Raw genomic sequence first — 15,606 nt, 5'->3', positions numbered from 1 at the left:
CCTGTTTAGAAGGAATGGATTCACGGAATCTTAGTAGAGATTGGGTGGTGACACTAAGATTACCAAATTGGGAAGCAAAACCAGTGCTGAGCAGACTTCTACGGTCTGTGCCCTGCTTGTGATTGAATAGATAGGGATGGGCTTGAGCGTAAATTTTAAGGGGCTTCAACGTTAGCTTCAGAACTTTTAGTGCAAGAAGAGTGCTAGGCAGACTTATACTGTCTGTGCCCGGAGAATGGCAATGACAAATCAAATTCTGGTATACATATAAAGTATCGCATATCATGTAAAATGAGTTTATCTTGTTGGGCAGACTGGATGGACCGTACAGGTTTTTATCTGCCATCACTTACTATGTTACTATAAGGCTTATTTTCGAAAGATAAGGGTGCCCATCTTTCAACACAAATCAGGAGATTGGCGTCCTTCTCTCAGGGTCGCACAAATCGGCATAATCGAAAGCTGATTTTGGGCATCCCCAACTGCTCCCGTTGCAGGGATGACCAAAGTTCCCGGGGGCATGTCGAAGGCGTAGCGAAGGTGGGACTGGGGTATGCCTAACAGATGGGCGTCCTCAAGGCAGTATGCTATCCCCCTCCTGGGTTTTATTGACCACTGTTTCATTAGTTCTATAATGTGTCTTATCCCTTCTACCTTCATCCTCCCCTGAGTTATCACTAGACGACATCTGAAAAGGAATATACTGAGCATAAAAGGAAAATCGATCAATACCGCACAGAACAGAGAGCTCTAAAAGTGGCTAAATATAAAAGAGACGAATAGGACTACACTAAAGGGTATGTTTATAACTTTAAAAACTTTCGCCTTTTTTTTTTTTTAGAGTATGGGTGAAGGACCTCCTTCGCTATGCCTCCATCCCTTGAGGACATCCTTCGCTATTTATTTATTTAGATTTTGCTCACACCTTTTTCAGTAGTAGCTCAAGGTGAGTTACATTCAGGTACACTGGATATTTCTATGCCTCCGTCCCTGCAACGGAGACACAGACTGGAACAAGTCTGCAAATCACACTAGACTAGGCTAGGCGACCTGTTGCAAAGGCACTTCTGGAAGTCATGAACTTCCTTATATACTACAGGAGGTGATGACATCAACCAGCGCTCTCTTGCAGGGCTATAAAGGGTTTCCAGGGAGTAAGATTCTTATTGATATGGATGCTGCTGGAGGCCAAGGAGGTGAGGGGCTCGACAGTGTCGTGCAGTCACATTAGTAAAATAGCTGTAAGCCTGAGAATATATTCAGCCAGTTCCAGAGTAGAAGTGAAATAATACAATAGAAGATTTTTCGGTTATTTACATTGCCTTCTTTTCACCTTCCATTCCATTCAGCTATCAGAAAGCTCATGGAGGAAAATGTGTAATATTCCCTCTGTTTCAAGCCCTTATAGCAGGGAGCTGCAAGTGCCACTCTCTCCAGATATTCACAAGAAATACTTTAAACTTTTGTGAAATATACTATAAAATTGACACACAAATTATTTTATCTGGGTGAGGTGAGGTTTTTGGTTGTTAGGTTTTGAACATATAGGCTGATCTAATGCTTCACAAATTTTAATTATTAGTTAATTCAATGATTGTTGTGCACATACTCTCAAGCTTACTTCAGTAAATAGAGATGGGGGAGGAGGGTTGGGGAACATTTTCTTATAATGTTTTAAAATATTTGTATTCCATATGGATACTGTGTTTCATTAGCTGGATTATCATCAGTTCTGTTTTGCATTCCAATAACATTACTGCTTCTAGGTAATTGAGAGCGCCATTATATCCCATAATGGAATTTCTTCTTTTCAACAGTGCTGAACCATCTGCTCAGCAGATCTTTACTTAACATGTTAAGCTTTTAAAAACAAAAACTATTTTCAAAATAAATAACAAATATAATACATTACTAGATGCCATTTGAAATCTGTAATTTGTTCTCAATGTAAATTAATGTACTATAACATAATCTAATCAAGCTTTTCATATGCCTTTTGCACTTAAGATGAAAGGAGCATCAATGAAATATCTATAGGGCAAGTGGCCTTTTTCCCTGGTTGATTATCTATCTCCACTCCATCCCTGACAGATGCAGTTTATCACCTATTTATAGTTACCGTAGTAAGCTACGGCACAGAGTTGCATGTAGCAGATGGCAGGGCCAGAAGGAAAATACAAGAATCTGGACACTTGAATCCTTTATGTAACTTCTAGCCTTTGCATCCTGTTGGCAGCAAGATATTAAGACTGAAATAATGTTGTTGTTCTTGCATTTAAGACTAATTTTTGCTATAGGTGGATATTTGTATCTGTTGTTGGCTAGCAATATATTGTATTTATAGTTTTTATTTTCTCTACTTTTTGGAATGACTTTACACAGGATGAAGATGAGCTGGACTCCCACACTATGGTGAAAACAAGTTCAGAAAGTGCTGAAACCATGAGGGCAACAAGCACAATGAGCGAGGGTGCTCAGACAATGATAGAACATAACAACAGTATGCTTGAGTCAGACCTGGGAACTATGGTGATAAACAGTGATGATGATGAGGAAGAAGAAGATGGAACTATGAAGAGTAGGTTACTATTTTTTATCATATAATTCTTGTACTGCAAGTAAGTAAATTTAATTGCAGTCATCTCTATATATAAAAGGCAGCACCAACGTTCTAATGAAGCCTCCAGCCGGAAGTGTGAAGCTGCAGTGATATCCGGTTTCCCCATGAGTGTCTGCCCTGCCCTCGCTCTCTCTGTAACACAGTGAAGGAAAACACAGCACAGCACGAAATCGCTCTCTTTGTAACAGTGAAGGACTGGAGGAGGGAGGGGAGAGAGGGCAGATGCCTTCACTCTCTCTGTAACACAAACAAACACAGCACAGCAAGAAACTTAACACTGAAGGACTGGGGGGGGGGGGGGACAGAGAGCAGAGGGGACGGAGAGCACAGGGGAAGGGAGAAAGGGCAGAAGGCAGGGACACACACACTCCCACATGCACACTCTGAAGAAAACCTTGCTAGCCCCTGTTTCATTTGCATCAGAAACGGGGCTTTTTTTTACTGGTTACCCCATAAAAGTTTAGGATTATTTGGTCATCTAAAACATATTACCAAAAGGTTTCATTTCTTTTATAACAATAAAAATAAAAAGATTTATTTATTTATTTATTTATTTATTTATTTATTTATAATTTTAATCAAATTAAACAAATCATTAAATTTGAACAGGTAATACAGATATGAAAAAAATAAGGAAAACAAAATTTTCTTCCTAAAAGGGGAGGAAATTTAACAAAGAGGAAAATTCTTAAATCTTCTTTAGACCACAAAAAGTGGGGGGTAGGGTTATAAACATTATTTCCAGGTAATTAAATAACAAAATATGCATAGCATGCAACCTAACTCAGTCATTTGCATTATCTTCAAAGGATTAACGGCTGGCCAATTTCTTTGCGCTTATAAATGCCTTCAATTGTTCTGGTTGATGGAAAATATACTTTAGATCTAAGTATTTTACAACGCATTTACAGGGGTAGTTGAGGTAAAAGGAGGCCCCTAAAGATACAACCTCTGTTCTCAATGATAAGAACAATTTTCTCCTTTCTTGAGTTTGTTTGGTTATATCGGGGTATATCCATACTTTCTTGCCCCTGAACAATGCTTGCATTTTTTAAAAATATAAACGTAGCACAGCATCCAAGTCCTGCTGAAATATAAACGACACTATTAATGTTGATCTTTCAGAGTTCACATTTAATGTTGTCTCTAGTATCTCAGTAATGTTTAAAGAGTCCTCTTGGTTTTCCCTTGGATTAGCCGGAAGAGAAGTTATAGATGGTTTCTTGTGAGGAATATAATATACTTTATTAAGTGGTGGAATGGTTTCCGAGGAAAAACTCAATACTTCCATCAAATATAGTTTAAAGGCATCAGTGGGATTAATCCCCAGTTCTTTCGGGAAATTCAAGAGTCTCAAATTTAATCGCCGATTAAAATTTTCAACTTGTTCTAGTCTACGTAGTGTCGATGAATTATCTTTTATTAATGATACAGAAACTTCATTTAGTTTAATAACATCTAGCTTTAAGCCATCCAATTGCTCCTTAGTTTCTTGCTGCGCTGTAGTAAATGTTTGGGATAAAGTCGCCACAGTACTTACAAGATCTTTAATTTCTTTTGCTGAAGTGGCCACCGTTATTTCCACTCTCTGGAGTGCAGTCAAAATGCTCTCCAGGGTCACTGCCGAATTATCCCCCGAAGCCCGGGCTTGATGTTCAGCCCTCGACATCGGGCCTCCCTCAGCCTGCGCCGCTCCTGTTCCTCGAGTCGAGACCACCGCATCGACCTCTTCCGGGTCATGCTGATCACGCCAACTGGGGCGCACCTCGGGATTCGGTGGTGGTTAAAGATCCGGAGGGGAGAGAGTAACTTCAAGCCCCAGGTCCAGTAGGGAATCCTCACCTACAGAGACAGCAGGGCCCCTCCCGGGTAATGAGGTAGGTGGTTGCGTGGCATACCTCACAATAGACTGCTGAACAGGAGAGGACGTTCTAGTAGCCGAGGAAGCCACTTTAACTGTCCCCTTACGCTTAGTATGAGGCATAAGAGTAAAGGAAAATCACTAATCTCAGCAGATAATCGAGGAGCTCCAACGCAAACGCTCAGCATGACGCCATCTTAGCCACGCCCCCCCTCTAAAAATAAAAAGATTGATGCAGATATAGTAATTAATGAAAACTGCATAAAATTATGATTTTAATATATATATTGTGGTACACTAGTAGGCTCATTTTCGAAAGAGAAGGATGCCCATCTTTCGACACAATTCGGAAGATGGGCGTCCTTCTCACAGGGTTGCCCAAATTGGTATAATCGAAAGCCAATTTTGGACGTTCCCAACTGCTTTCCGTCGCAGGGACAGCCAAAGTTCACGGGGGCATGTCGGAGGCGTAGCGAAGGTGATACTTGGGCGTGCCTAACACATGGATGTACACGACCCATAATGGAAAAAAAGGGCGTCCCTGACGAGCACTTGGACGACTTTACCTGGTCCTATTTTTCTTACGACCAAGGCACAAAAAGGTGCCCGAACTGACCAGATGACCACCAGAGAGAATCAGGGATTACCTCCCCTTATCCCCCAGTGGTCACTAACCCCCTCCCACCCTCAAAAAAATCTTTAAAAATGTTTTGTGCCAGCCTCTATGCCAGCCTCAAATGTCATACTCAGGTCCATCACAGCAGTATGCAGGTCCCTGGAGCAGTTTTAGTGGGTGCAGTGCACTTCAGGCAGGCTGACCAGGCCCATCCCCCCCTACCTGTTACACTTGTGGTGGTAAATGTGAGCCCTCCAAAACCCACCACAAACTCAGTGTACCCACATCTAAGTGCCCCCCTTCACCTGTAAGGGCTATGGTAGTGGTGTACAGTTGTGGGTAGTGGGTTTTGGGGGGCTCAGCACACAAGGTAAAAGAGCTATGTACCTGGGAGCAATTTATGAAGTCCACTGCAGTGCCCCCTAGGGTGCCTAGTTGGTGTCCTAGCATGTCAGGGGGAGCAGTACACTACGAATGCTGGCTCTTCCCACGACCAAAGGGCTTGCATTTGGTCATTTTTGAGATGGGCGTCCTTGGTTTCCATTATCGCCGAAAATCAGAAACGACCAAGTCTAGGGACGACCATCTCTAAGGACGACCTAAATTTCAAGATTTGGGCTTCCCCGACTGTATTATCGAAGCAAAAGATGGATGTCCATTCCCGCCCCTCCATCGGGACGTTTTGCGAGGACATCCTTAGCAAAACTTGGTGTCCCTTTCGATTATGCCCATTTTTGTATAACATTGCAGTAATGAAAGCACCAGAGAAGTCTCATTGATCCCAATCCCAGTGTTTGATTCATGGTTATTCATCCCTCTTTTGCAGTTGATAATATGATTTAGGGAGAACTTTTCAAAAATGTGTATCCCTCTGTCAAAATAAATAAAAATATTCTTTATATTCTTATCAGTAAGCACTAAAAATGATAAATAGGGAGGAGAAAGCCTCAAGAAGCTCACAACTATTAGCTGAAAGAGCAGGACTTCATCATCATTGGCAAAAAAAAAAAAAACACCCTAGTTGGTTAAGTGCAAATTGTGAAATCTAAATGGGTTTATCAAAAATACCACTTTTCCTCATTATTTTTGTAGTCTATATCCCTCTATCTGTGACATCAGCATTACAGGAAGACAAACCCAAATACATAAGTGTGGCCATGCTGGGACCAGGGGCGTATCTGCGTGGGGCCACGGGGGCCTGGGCCCCTGTAGATTTGGCCCTGGACCCCCCTGCTGATGACCCTCTCCACCTCCCCTCCCGCCGCCAACCCGCTGTCGCCATTGCCTATTTTTGCTGATGGGGACCCCAACCCCTGCCAGCCGAGGTCCTTCCATTGCAAAGCTGGCGGGGGACCCCAACCCCCACCAGCCAAGGTCATCTCTTCTTCCGTTACAAAGCTGGCGGGGGACCCCAGCCTCCGCCAGCCGAGGTCCTCTTTTCCGTTGCAGCAAAGCTTCCTTCAGTTTCAAATTCTGTGTCTGACGTCCTGCACATACACCCCAAATGTAACTGGTAGAAGGAGATATGGGCCTGGGTCCATCTGTCTATAGTGTACTGCACCCACCACTACACTACAGGGACCTGCATGCTGTTCTAATGGAACTGTGTGAAGAAACAGTGTGTTTTAAGCCTGTAAAATGTATTGGATATTTTCCTGTTTTAATTGTGTCTGAAGTGTATTTCTCCTGTTTGGCCACTAGATGGTGCATGTTATGCTTAAAGCTGATGACCCTCTCCACCTCCCCTCCCGCCGCCAACCCGCTGTCGCCATTGCCTATTTTTGCTGATGGGGACCCCAACCCCTGCCAGCCGAGGTCCTTCCATTGCAAAGCTGGCGGGGGACCCCAACCCCCACCAGCCAAGGTCATCTCTTCTTCCGTTACAAAGCTGGCGAGGTCCTCTTTTCCGTTGCAGCAAAGCTTCCTTCAGTTTCAAATTCTGTGTCTGACGTCCTGCACATACACCCCAAATGTAACTGGTAGAAGGAGATATGGGCCTGGGTCCATCTGTCTATAGTGTACTGCACCCACCACTACACTACAGGGACCTGCATGCTGTTCTAATGGAACTGTGTGAAGAAACAGTGTGTTTTAAGCCTGTAAAATGTATTGGATATTTTCCTGTTTTAATTGTGTCTGAAGTGTATTTCTCCTGTTTGGCCACTAGATGGTGCATGTTTATGCTTAAAGCTGTTACAGAGGGACTGACTTCTCTTTCTTTTATTTAGCACACAGATAATAGGAAGTGCCTGTAGTGATGTAACCAGTTTTTATTTGTTCTGGGCTCTGATTGGCCTGGAGTTTTAAAAATTACCCAGCAGTGGCTGGCTCTTGCTTCAGTCTTAGCCTGGAAGAAGAGGGAGACAGATTTCTTTGCTAAGGCTCTGTGAACAACTATATGTCCTGATCTTCCTAGGTACTGTTTAAACAGTATATAGTTTTCTAATTGATCCATTTTTCAGTTAGTTGTTACTGTTTGCTATTTGCACATTTTTGTTGCACTATTCAATATTTTTATGAGAATAAACACAATAGTTTGTTCGATCTGCATGTCTGGACTGATAAAGAATCCTGGTGGTTTGTACATTGGGTCTGTGAGTGCTTTCTGGGAACTGTGGGACCACTGGGAGTGTGGCTCCAGTAACCTCAGTCTGTTGACATTCTCATGGACATTTAACATAGAGTGATGATAATTCTTAGTGTTCCGGATGAGGGCACTCCCATGTCTTTTGCTTGTGCATCATTTATTCAAATTTTTATCAGAATAGCCTTCAAGTCATGATACTGTCGTTACTGGCGATTGGTCTGCGCCCTATTGTTGTTGTTATGGCAGACCACAAGAATGTCTTCGACATCATTTCAGATATTCCCCCAATTCCAGGCTCCAAGAAGTCTGGGGCTAACTAAGCAATTGTTCTTGACTAAAGCTACAGCATGTGTCTGGATTGAGCCAGATGTGTGTCTGGATTGACAGTCCCAGGCTTACCGCCAAGAGTCTTTCTTAGATGCAAAGTAAGCATTTCAGCACAGAGCACAGTGCAGTCTGATGATATCACAAGCCAGTATAACAGATTGGAAATAAACCAAACTCTGTGATGCACTGATTTATCGTGGTATGGGGAGGGGGTGTTTTACCTCCAGTAATACAAGATTTTTCCAGAGACGATGTGAATCTCACAACTGGGTAATGTCATTCCATGGTGCTGAAATGAAATATATTTCACCAGAGAAAACTACATGCTATCTTTAATGCAGCATAAAGTGTAGCATGAAGTATATTAGTATGTAGCTACAAGAAGATGTACACATAGGCGGAGCATGGGAGGAACATGGGTGTGTCTCCAACTTAATACTCATAAATTGTAGAATACTATGAGTTAAGAGCTTTGCATGGAGCACTTAGGCATGCCCATTTACACCTGCCATTGGCATAAATGGTTGCACCTAAATTTAGGCATACCAATTCAGGTTTATTGTTAGTATTCTGTAACAGCATCTTGGCAGACAGATGGCAGACCACAAGAATGTCTTTGACATCATTTCAGATATTCCCCCAATTCCAGGCTCCAAGGAGTCTCGGCTAACTGTTGCTTTGAACAGTTACATAAGTACATAAGTATTGCCATACTGGGACAGGCCGAAGGTCCATCAAACACAGCATCCTGTTTGCAACAGTGGCCAATCCAGATTACAAGTACCTGGATATAAAAGTATATTTTATGCTGCTTATCCTAGAAATAAGCAGTGGATTACCCCCAAGTTCATTTTAATGATGATCTATGGACGTTCCCTTTAGGAAGCCATCCAAACCTTTTTTAAACCCTGCTAAGCTAGCTGCTTTTACCACATTCTCTGGCAATGAATTCCAGAATTTAATTATATGTTGAGTGAAGAAATATTTTCTCTGAATCATTTTCAATGTATGAATTTGTAGCTTCATTCCATGCCCCCTAGTCCTAGTATTTTTGGTAAGAGTAAGCGATTCCCGTCTACCCGTTCCACTCCACTCATTATGTTATAGACCTTTATCATATCTCCCCTTAGCCGTCTTTTCTGCAAGCTGAAGAGCCCTAGCCGTTTCAGCCTTTCCTCATAGGGAAGTCATCAAATCCACTTTATAATTTTCGCCACCCTTCTCTCTACCTTTTCTAATTCCACTACATCTTTTTTGAGATGCAGTGACCAGAATTGTACACAATAATCTAGATGCAGTTGCACCATGGAGCAATACAAAGGCATTATAATGTCCTAATTTTTGTTTACCATTCCTTTCCTCATAATACCTAACATTCTATTTGCTTTCTTAGCCGCCGCCACACACTCAGCAGAAGGTTTCAACGTATCATCAACGATGATACCTAGATCCCTTTTCTGGTTGGTGACTCCTAATGTGGAACCTTGCATCGCATTACATAGCTATAGTTCGGGTTCCTCTTTCCAACATGCATCACTTTGCACTTGCTCACATTAAACGTCATCTGCCATTTGGATGCCCAGTTTCCCAGTCTTGTAATTGAATTTGCTGATGATACAAAGTTATTGAAAGTCATTAAATCGCAAGAGGATTGTGAAAATCACAAGAGGACCTTATCTCACTTGTTACTCCCATCTCTAGATTATTTATAAATATGTTAAAAAGCAGTTGTCCCAGCACAGACCCCCAGGGGAACCCCACTATCTACCTTTCTCCATTAAGAATATTGACCATTTAACCCTACTCTCTGTTTTCTATCTTTTAACCAGTTTTTAATCCACAATAGAACACTACCTCCTATTCCATGACTCTCTAATTTCCTCTGGAGTCTTTCATGAGGTACTTTTGAAAATCCAGATACACAGTATTGACTGGCTCACCTTTATCCACGTTTGTTCATCCCTTCAAAGAAATGTAATAGATTGATGAGGCAAGATTTCCCTTCACTAAATCCATGTTGGCTTTGTCTCATTAATCCATGATTTTGAATATGCTCTGTAATTTTGTTCTTTATAATAGACTGTACCATTTTGCCCAGCACCGACGTCACCACCACGATTTTAAAGATAAATTACATATTAGTAACAATAGTTCCACAAGTTATTGAGGCTGTATTTCTGGGCATGGAAAGAGAAGAGGAGTACCTGGAAGTGTGAGGAGAGATGAGGGGGAAAAGTGCTAGAAATCAAAGGGAGGGAGAGGAAGTGATGGCATCATCTTTGATGGCAGCCTGATTCTTTAGCTCCTTCTCCCTCCTTCTTTAATTTGCTATATCCCTATTCATCAGCTTTTTAAAGTTGCTTATTTGTGTACCTGAGGTGTTGGAAGCTTGTTTCCATAGCTTCCCAGTTGAGGTGAAGCGATTTGCATGATGGTGGTAAACTTTCCAGAAAGCAGGGGCCGGTCTGTGACTCGTGTCCTGCCTCACTGGGCCCTGATTCCTTGTCAGAATCCGAATTGCAGCAGTCTGCTGCTGAGCTGCAGGACGCCAGAAGAGTGCCTAGAGGACTCTAGGCATTTCTTCAAAATAACATTTAAGAGTTGAAAGATATGTGGAGAGATATAACACTGTGCATCTTCATGAACTGGGGACTAGAGTGAAGTACTTAGAGATTCAGCCAACGAGCAGGCTAAGTCCCTAATAAGGTTGGGCATGCACACTGATGCTCTGCAGTCACACTATAATGAGGTGCTGCTTAAGCTTGATGATTTGGAAAACAGAGGTGATCGTAAAAATTCACGGCTTCATGGCGTGTCTGAAGCCACAGGTCAGAGGATGTTCCAAAAGTTATTCAGTTGCTCTGTGCCCAAATGCTTGGTACGGAAGCTGATTATGGCCCAATTGAATTACGGTGTGCACATCATGCGCTAGGTCAGCACCCCCACCCCTGAACCTCCCGAGAAACATTATGGTCCATTTTGCACAATATGCTGTGAAAAAGTGGATCTATCAAAAAGCACAATAGAAGGGAGCGCTGCAATTTCTGGAATCTACCATGCACCTCTTCCAGGACCTTTCTCTTCGACGCTATCCAAAGAGAAGAAATTGAAATAGGTCCTGGACATTTTGCTTAATGAAAAGACCTTCAGTCACTGGAACTTCCCTTTTCCACTCTCGTTTGTATTTGAAGGGAAGACTCATTGGATTAAGACTGCTCAAGAGGCTTGGTGAATCCTGCAGGTGTCGATGGTGTTCCTTCTGTTATCTATCTTGTCCACTTCATCTGTGACTCCTGTGACCTATGCTAAACTGCACCAGTGAGAGTGTGTTCCTGACAAAGCCAAGAAACCTTTCCAATTCCCAGCTGCTGGTATTGCTTGAACTTTTCAGCCTTCATTGACTTATGTTTGTATGATCTCAGTGCTGTAGTCCACTTAGTGTACTTTGCACTGTCTTTTTTTGTGTACATTACATTTGAAATAGGGATGTTATTTTCTTTTAATGTTTTTTAATAGCATTATAGATGAGGGGAGGAGGGGACTGGATTGGAACAGTAGGTTAGGACCTCGTGCTCTTTGCCGTGTGGGCATTTGCTCCCGTGACCAAGTGTTGTCTATATAGTTGTTGGCTTGGTTTAGTGTATTGCCATTTGAGTGCTGCCCTTGTCTAGTTGTGGCAGCTCACTGGCTAGGAGGTTTGTTGTTTTTCTGCAGTTGGTAATCTTGAGCTGATGTTGGTCCTGCAACTATTCATGGCTTATTGTGCTGTGAGTATCTTTCTGTATGGCTACTAATTTAAAGTTCTTTACTTGGCATGTTAGAAGTGTTAACACTTCCATAAAGAGACAGCAACTTTGGCGTGAGATACGGTCTCACTGTCCCTCTGTTGTCATGCTACAAGAGACTCATCTTAATCAGGATCATGAGCACTTATTTCGGGACCCCAGTTATTCCCACATATTCTTTACTTATGATGTTTCGGGGGTTAAGAAGCGAAGACTAGCCCCCCCCCCCCTTCTGCGTAAAAACTTGAAAGCTCAAATAGTTAACATTAAGTTGACATAAGAACATAAGAATACCCACACTGGGTCAGACCAGTTATCCATCTAGCTCAGTAGCCTGTTTCCAACAGTGACCAATCCAGAAAGCTGAATAGTAGCAAGATTTCATACTACCAATCCTGGGGCAAACAGTGGCTCCCCCATGTCTATCTCAATAGCAAACTATGGACTTTTCCTTCAGGAACTTGTCCAAACCTTTTTAAAACTCAGATACACTAACTGCTGTTACCACATCCTCCAATTACAAGTCCCAGAGCTTAACTATTCATTGAGTGAAAAAATATTTCTTCGTATTTGTTTTAAAAGTATTACCATGTAATTTCATTGAGTGTCCCCTAGTCTTTGTACTTTTTGAAAAAATAAAAAAATAGATTAACTTCTACTTCTTCTATATCACTCAGTATTTTGTAGACCTCAATCATATCTCCTCCTCAGCCGTCTCCTTTTCAAGCTGAAGAGCCTTAACCTCTTTAGCTTTTCCTCATATGAGAGGAGTTTCTTCCCCTTTATCATCTTTGAATTGTTTCTAATTCTACTGTGCCATTTTTTAATGCAATTTTATAATACATCGCACAAGCATCCACTTGCTTTAGAAATACAGACCATATAAGTACATAAGTATTGCCATACTGGGACAGACCAAAGGTCCATCAAGCCCAGCATCCTGTTTCCAACAGTGGCCAATCCAGGACAAAAATACCTGGCAAGATCCCCAAAAAGTAAAAACATTTTATACTGCTTATTCCAGAAATAGTGGATTTTCCCCAAGTCCAATTTAATAATGGTCTATGGACTTTTCCCCCATCCAAACCTTTTTTTAAACTCTGCTAAGCTAACTGCATTTACCACATTCTGTGGCAACGAATTCCAGAGTTTAATTATACGTTGAGTGAAGAAACATTTTCTCTGATTTGTTTTAAATTTACTACTTTGTAGCTTCATCGCTTGCCCCCTAGTCCTAGAATTTTTGGAAAGCATAAACAGACGCTTCACGTCTACCCGTTCAACTCCACTCATTATTTTATAGACCTCTATCATATCTCCCCTAAGCCGCCTTTTTTCCAAGCTGAAGAGCCCTAGCCGCTTTAGTCTTTCCTCATAGGGAAGTCGTCCCATCCCCTTTATCATTTTTGTCGCCCTTCTCTGCACCTTTTCTAATTCCACTATATCTTTTATTAGATGCGGCGACCAGCATTGAACACAGTATTCGAGGTGCGGTCGCACCATGGAGCGATACAATAACGTCCTCATTTTTGTTTGCCATTCCTTTCCAAATAATACCTAACATTCTATTTGCTTTCTTAGCCGCAGCCGCACACTAAGCAGAAGGTTTCAACGTATCAACGACGACACCTAAATCCCTTACTTGTTCTGTGACTCCTAACGTGGAACCTTGCATGACATAGCTATAATTCGGGTTCCTCTTTCCCACATGCATCACTTTGCAGTTGCTCACACTAAACATCATCTGCCATTTAGACACCCAGTCTCGTAAGGTCCTCTTGTAATTTTTCACAATCCTCTCGTGATTTAACGACTTTGAATAACTTTGTGTTATCAGCAAATTTAATTACCTCACTAATTATTCCCATCTCTAGTTCATTTATAAATATGTTAAAAAGCAGCGGTCCTAGCACAGATCCCTGGGGAACCCCACTAACTACCCTTCTCCATTGTGAATACTGACCATTTAACCCTACTCTCTGTTTTCTATCGTTTAACCAGTTTTTAATCCACAATAGAACACTACCTCCTATCCCATGACTCTCCAATTTCCTCTGGAGTCTTTCATGAGGTACTTTGTCAAATGCCTTTTCAAAATCCAGGTACACAATATCAATGGCTCAACTTTATCCATATGTTTGTTCACCCCTTCAAAGAAATGTAATAGATTGGTGAGGCAAGATTTCCCTTCACTAAATCCTTCTTGACTTTGTCTCATTAGTCCATGCTTTTGAATATGCTCTGTAATTTTGTTCTTTATAATAATGTCTACCATTTTGTCTGGCACCGACGTCAGACTCACCAGTCTATAATTTCCTGTATCTCCTCTGGAACCTTTAAAAAAAATCAGCGTTACATTGGCCACCCTTCAATCTTCCGATACGACACTCGATTTTAAGGATAAATTATATATTACTAACAATAGCTCCGCAAGTTCATTTTTCAGTTTTATCAGTACTCTGGGATGAATACCATCTGGTCCAGGAGATTTGCTACACTTCAATTTGTAGAACTGCCCCATTACATCCTCCAAGTTTATAGAGAATTCATTCAGTTTTTCCGACTCGTCAGCTTCGAATACCATTTCTGGCACTGGTATCTCTCCCAAATCTCTCTCGGTGAAGACCGAAGCAAAGAATTTATTTAATCTCTCCGCTACGGCTTTGTCTTCTCTGATCGCCCCCTTATCCTTCCTTCGGTCATCTAACGCTCCAACCGATTCTTTTACCAGCTTCCTGCTTTTAATATACCTAAAAAAAACTTTTACTTTGTGTTTTTGCCTTCAACGCAATCTTTTTTTCAAAGTCCCTCTTAGCCTTCCTTATCAGCGCTTTGCATTTGACTTGACATTCCTTATGCTGTTTCTCATTATCTTCAGTCAGTTCCTTGTTCCATTTTCTGAAGGATTTTCTTTTAGCTCTAATAGCTTCCTTCACCTCACTCTTTAACTATGCCGGCTGTCGTTTGGTCTTCCATCTTCCTTTTTTAATGCGCGGAATATATTTGGCCTGGGCTTCCAAGATGGTGTTTTTGAACAGCATCCATGCCTGATGTAAATTTTTGACCCTCGCAGCCACTCCTCTAAGTTATTTTTTCACCGTTCTTCTCATTTTATCATAGTCTCCTTTTTAAAGTTAAACGCTAACATATGCCCTGATGTTATTTATTTAAATTCTAACATTTATATCCCACAATATTCCCTCCCATGGGCAGGCTCATTGTGGCGTACAATAGTTAATAAACAAACCATAATACAATAACATAAAGTACAGTGGACAAGGGCCACAGGAGGGAGAAAGAGATGACTGATGAGGGAAAGGAAGAGAGGGTGTGTGATAGGGTATGACGGAGTGAGCTGTGGGCTAAAAAGCAGCAGCTCCTGCAGGACTTGTGGTAAACGCTCTGCCAAAAGATCTTGAGACGCTTCTTAAAGGTCGGGTGATCTGAAGTGAATTTGATCTCACGAGGCTGCCCGTTCCACAGTTGAGTGCTGAGATAAGGAAAAGAGGAGCCATAGATGGCCTTATATTTGAGGCCACGGGGAGCAGGGTAATGGAGAGTAAGGTACGAGCGGGCCGAGCTTCGGGAGTTCCTGGGAGGTAGGTTAACAAGAGGGTCCATGTAGGAAGGGGCATCTCCATAGATGCGGCCCTTCACAGGAAGCCAGTGCAGCCGCTCACGCAATGGTCTCGAGCTTTCAAATCTGGATTTCCCAAAGACGAGCCGGGCAGCTGTATTCTGGGCCGTTTGCAATTTTTTTAGGAGCATACCTGCACATCCTCCGTAGATACTATTGCAGTAGCCAAGACG

General features: G+C 42.0%; 1 protein-coding gene across 1 annotated transcript in view; it reads left to right on the top strand.

Annotated features, from left to right (window-relative positions):
• STK3 (serine/threonine kinase 3) overlaps positions 1 to 15,606 on the top strand; it is a 412,802-nt gene that overhangs the window by 268,016 nt on the left and 129,180 nt on the right. The window contains exon 9 of the mRNA XM_030217172.1: positions 2,383 to 2,578. Coding sequence (XP_030073032.1) covers positions 2,383 to 2,578 — 196 coding nt within the window. The remainder of the gene's footprint in view (positions 1 to 2,382; positions 2,579 to 15,606) is intronic.

Source organism: Microcaecilia unicolor, chromosome 1, assembly GCF_901765095.1.
Source record: "Microcaecilia unicolor chromosome 1, aMicUni1.1, whole genome shotgun sequence".
NCBI classification, from domain to species: domain Eukaryota; kingdom Metazoa; phylum Chordata; class Amphibia; order Gymnophiona; family Siphonopidae; genus Microcaecilia; species Microcaecilia unicolor.
The sequence above is the reverse complement of the archived record's forward strand: the minus strand, read 5'-3'. Positions and strand labels throughout refer to the sequence as shown.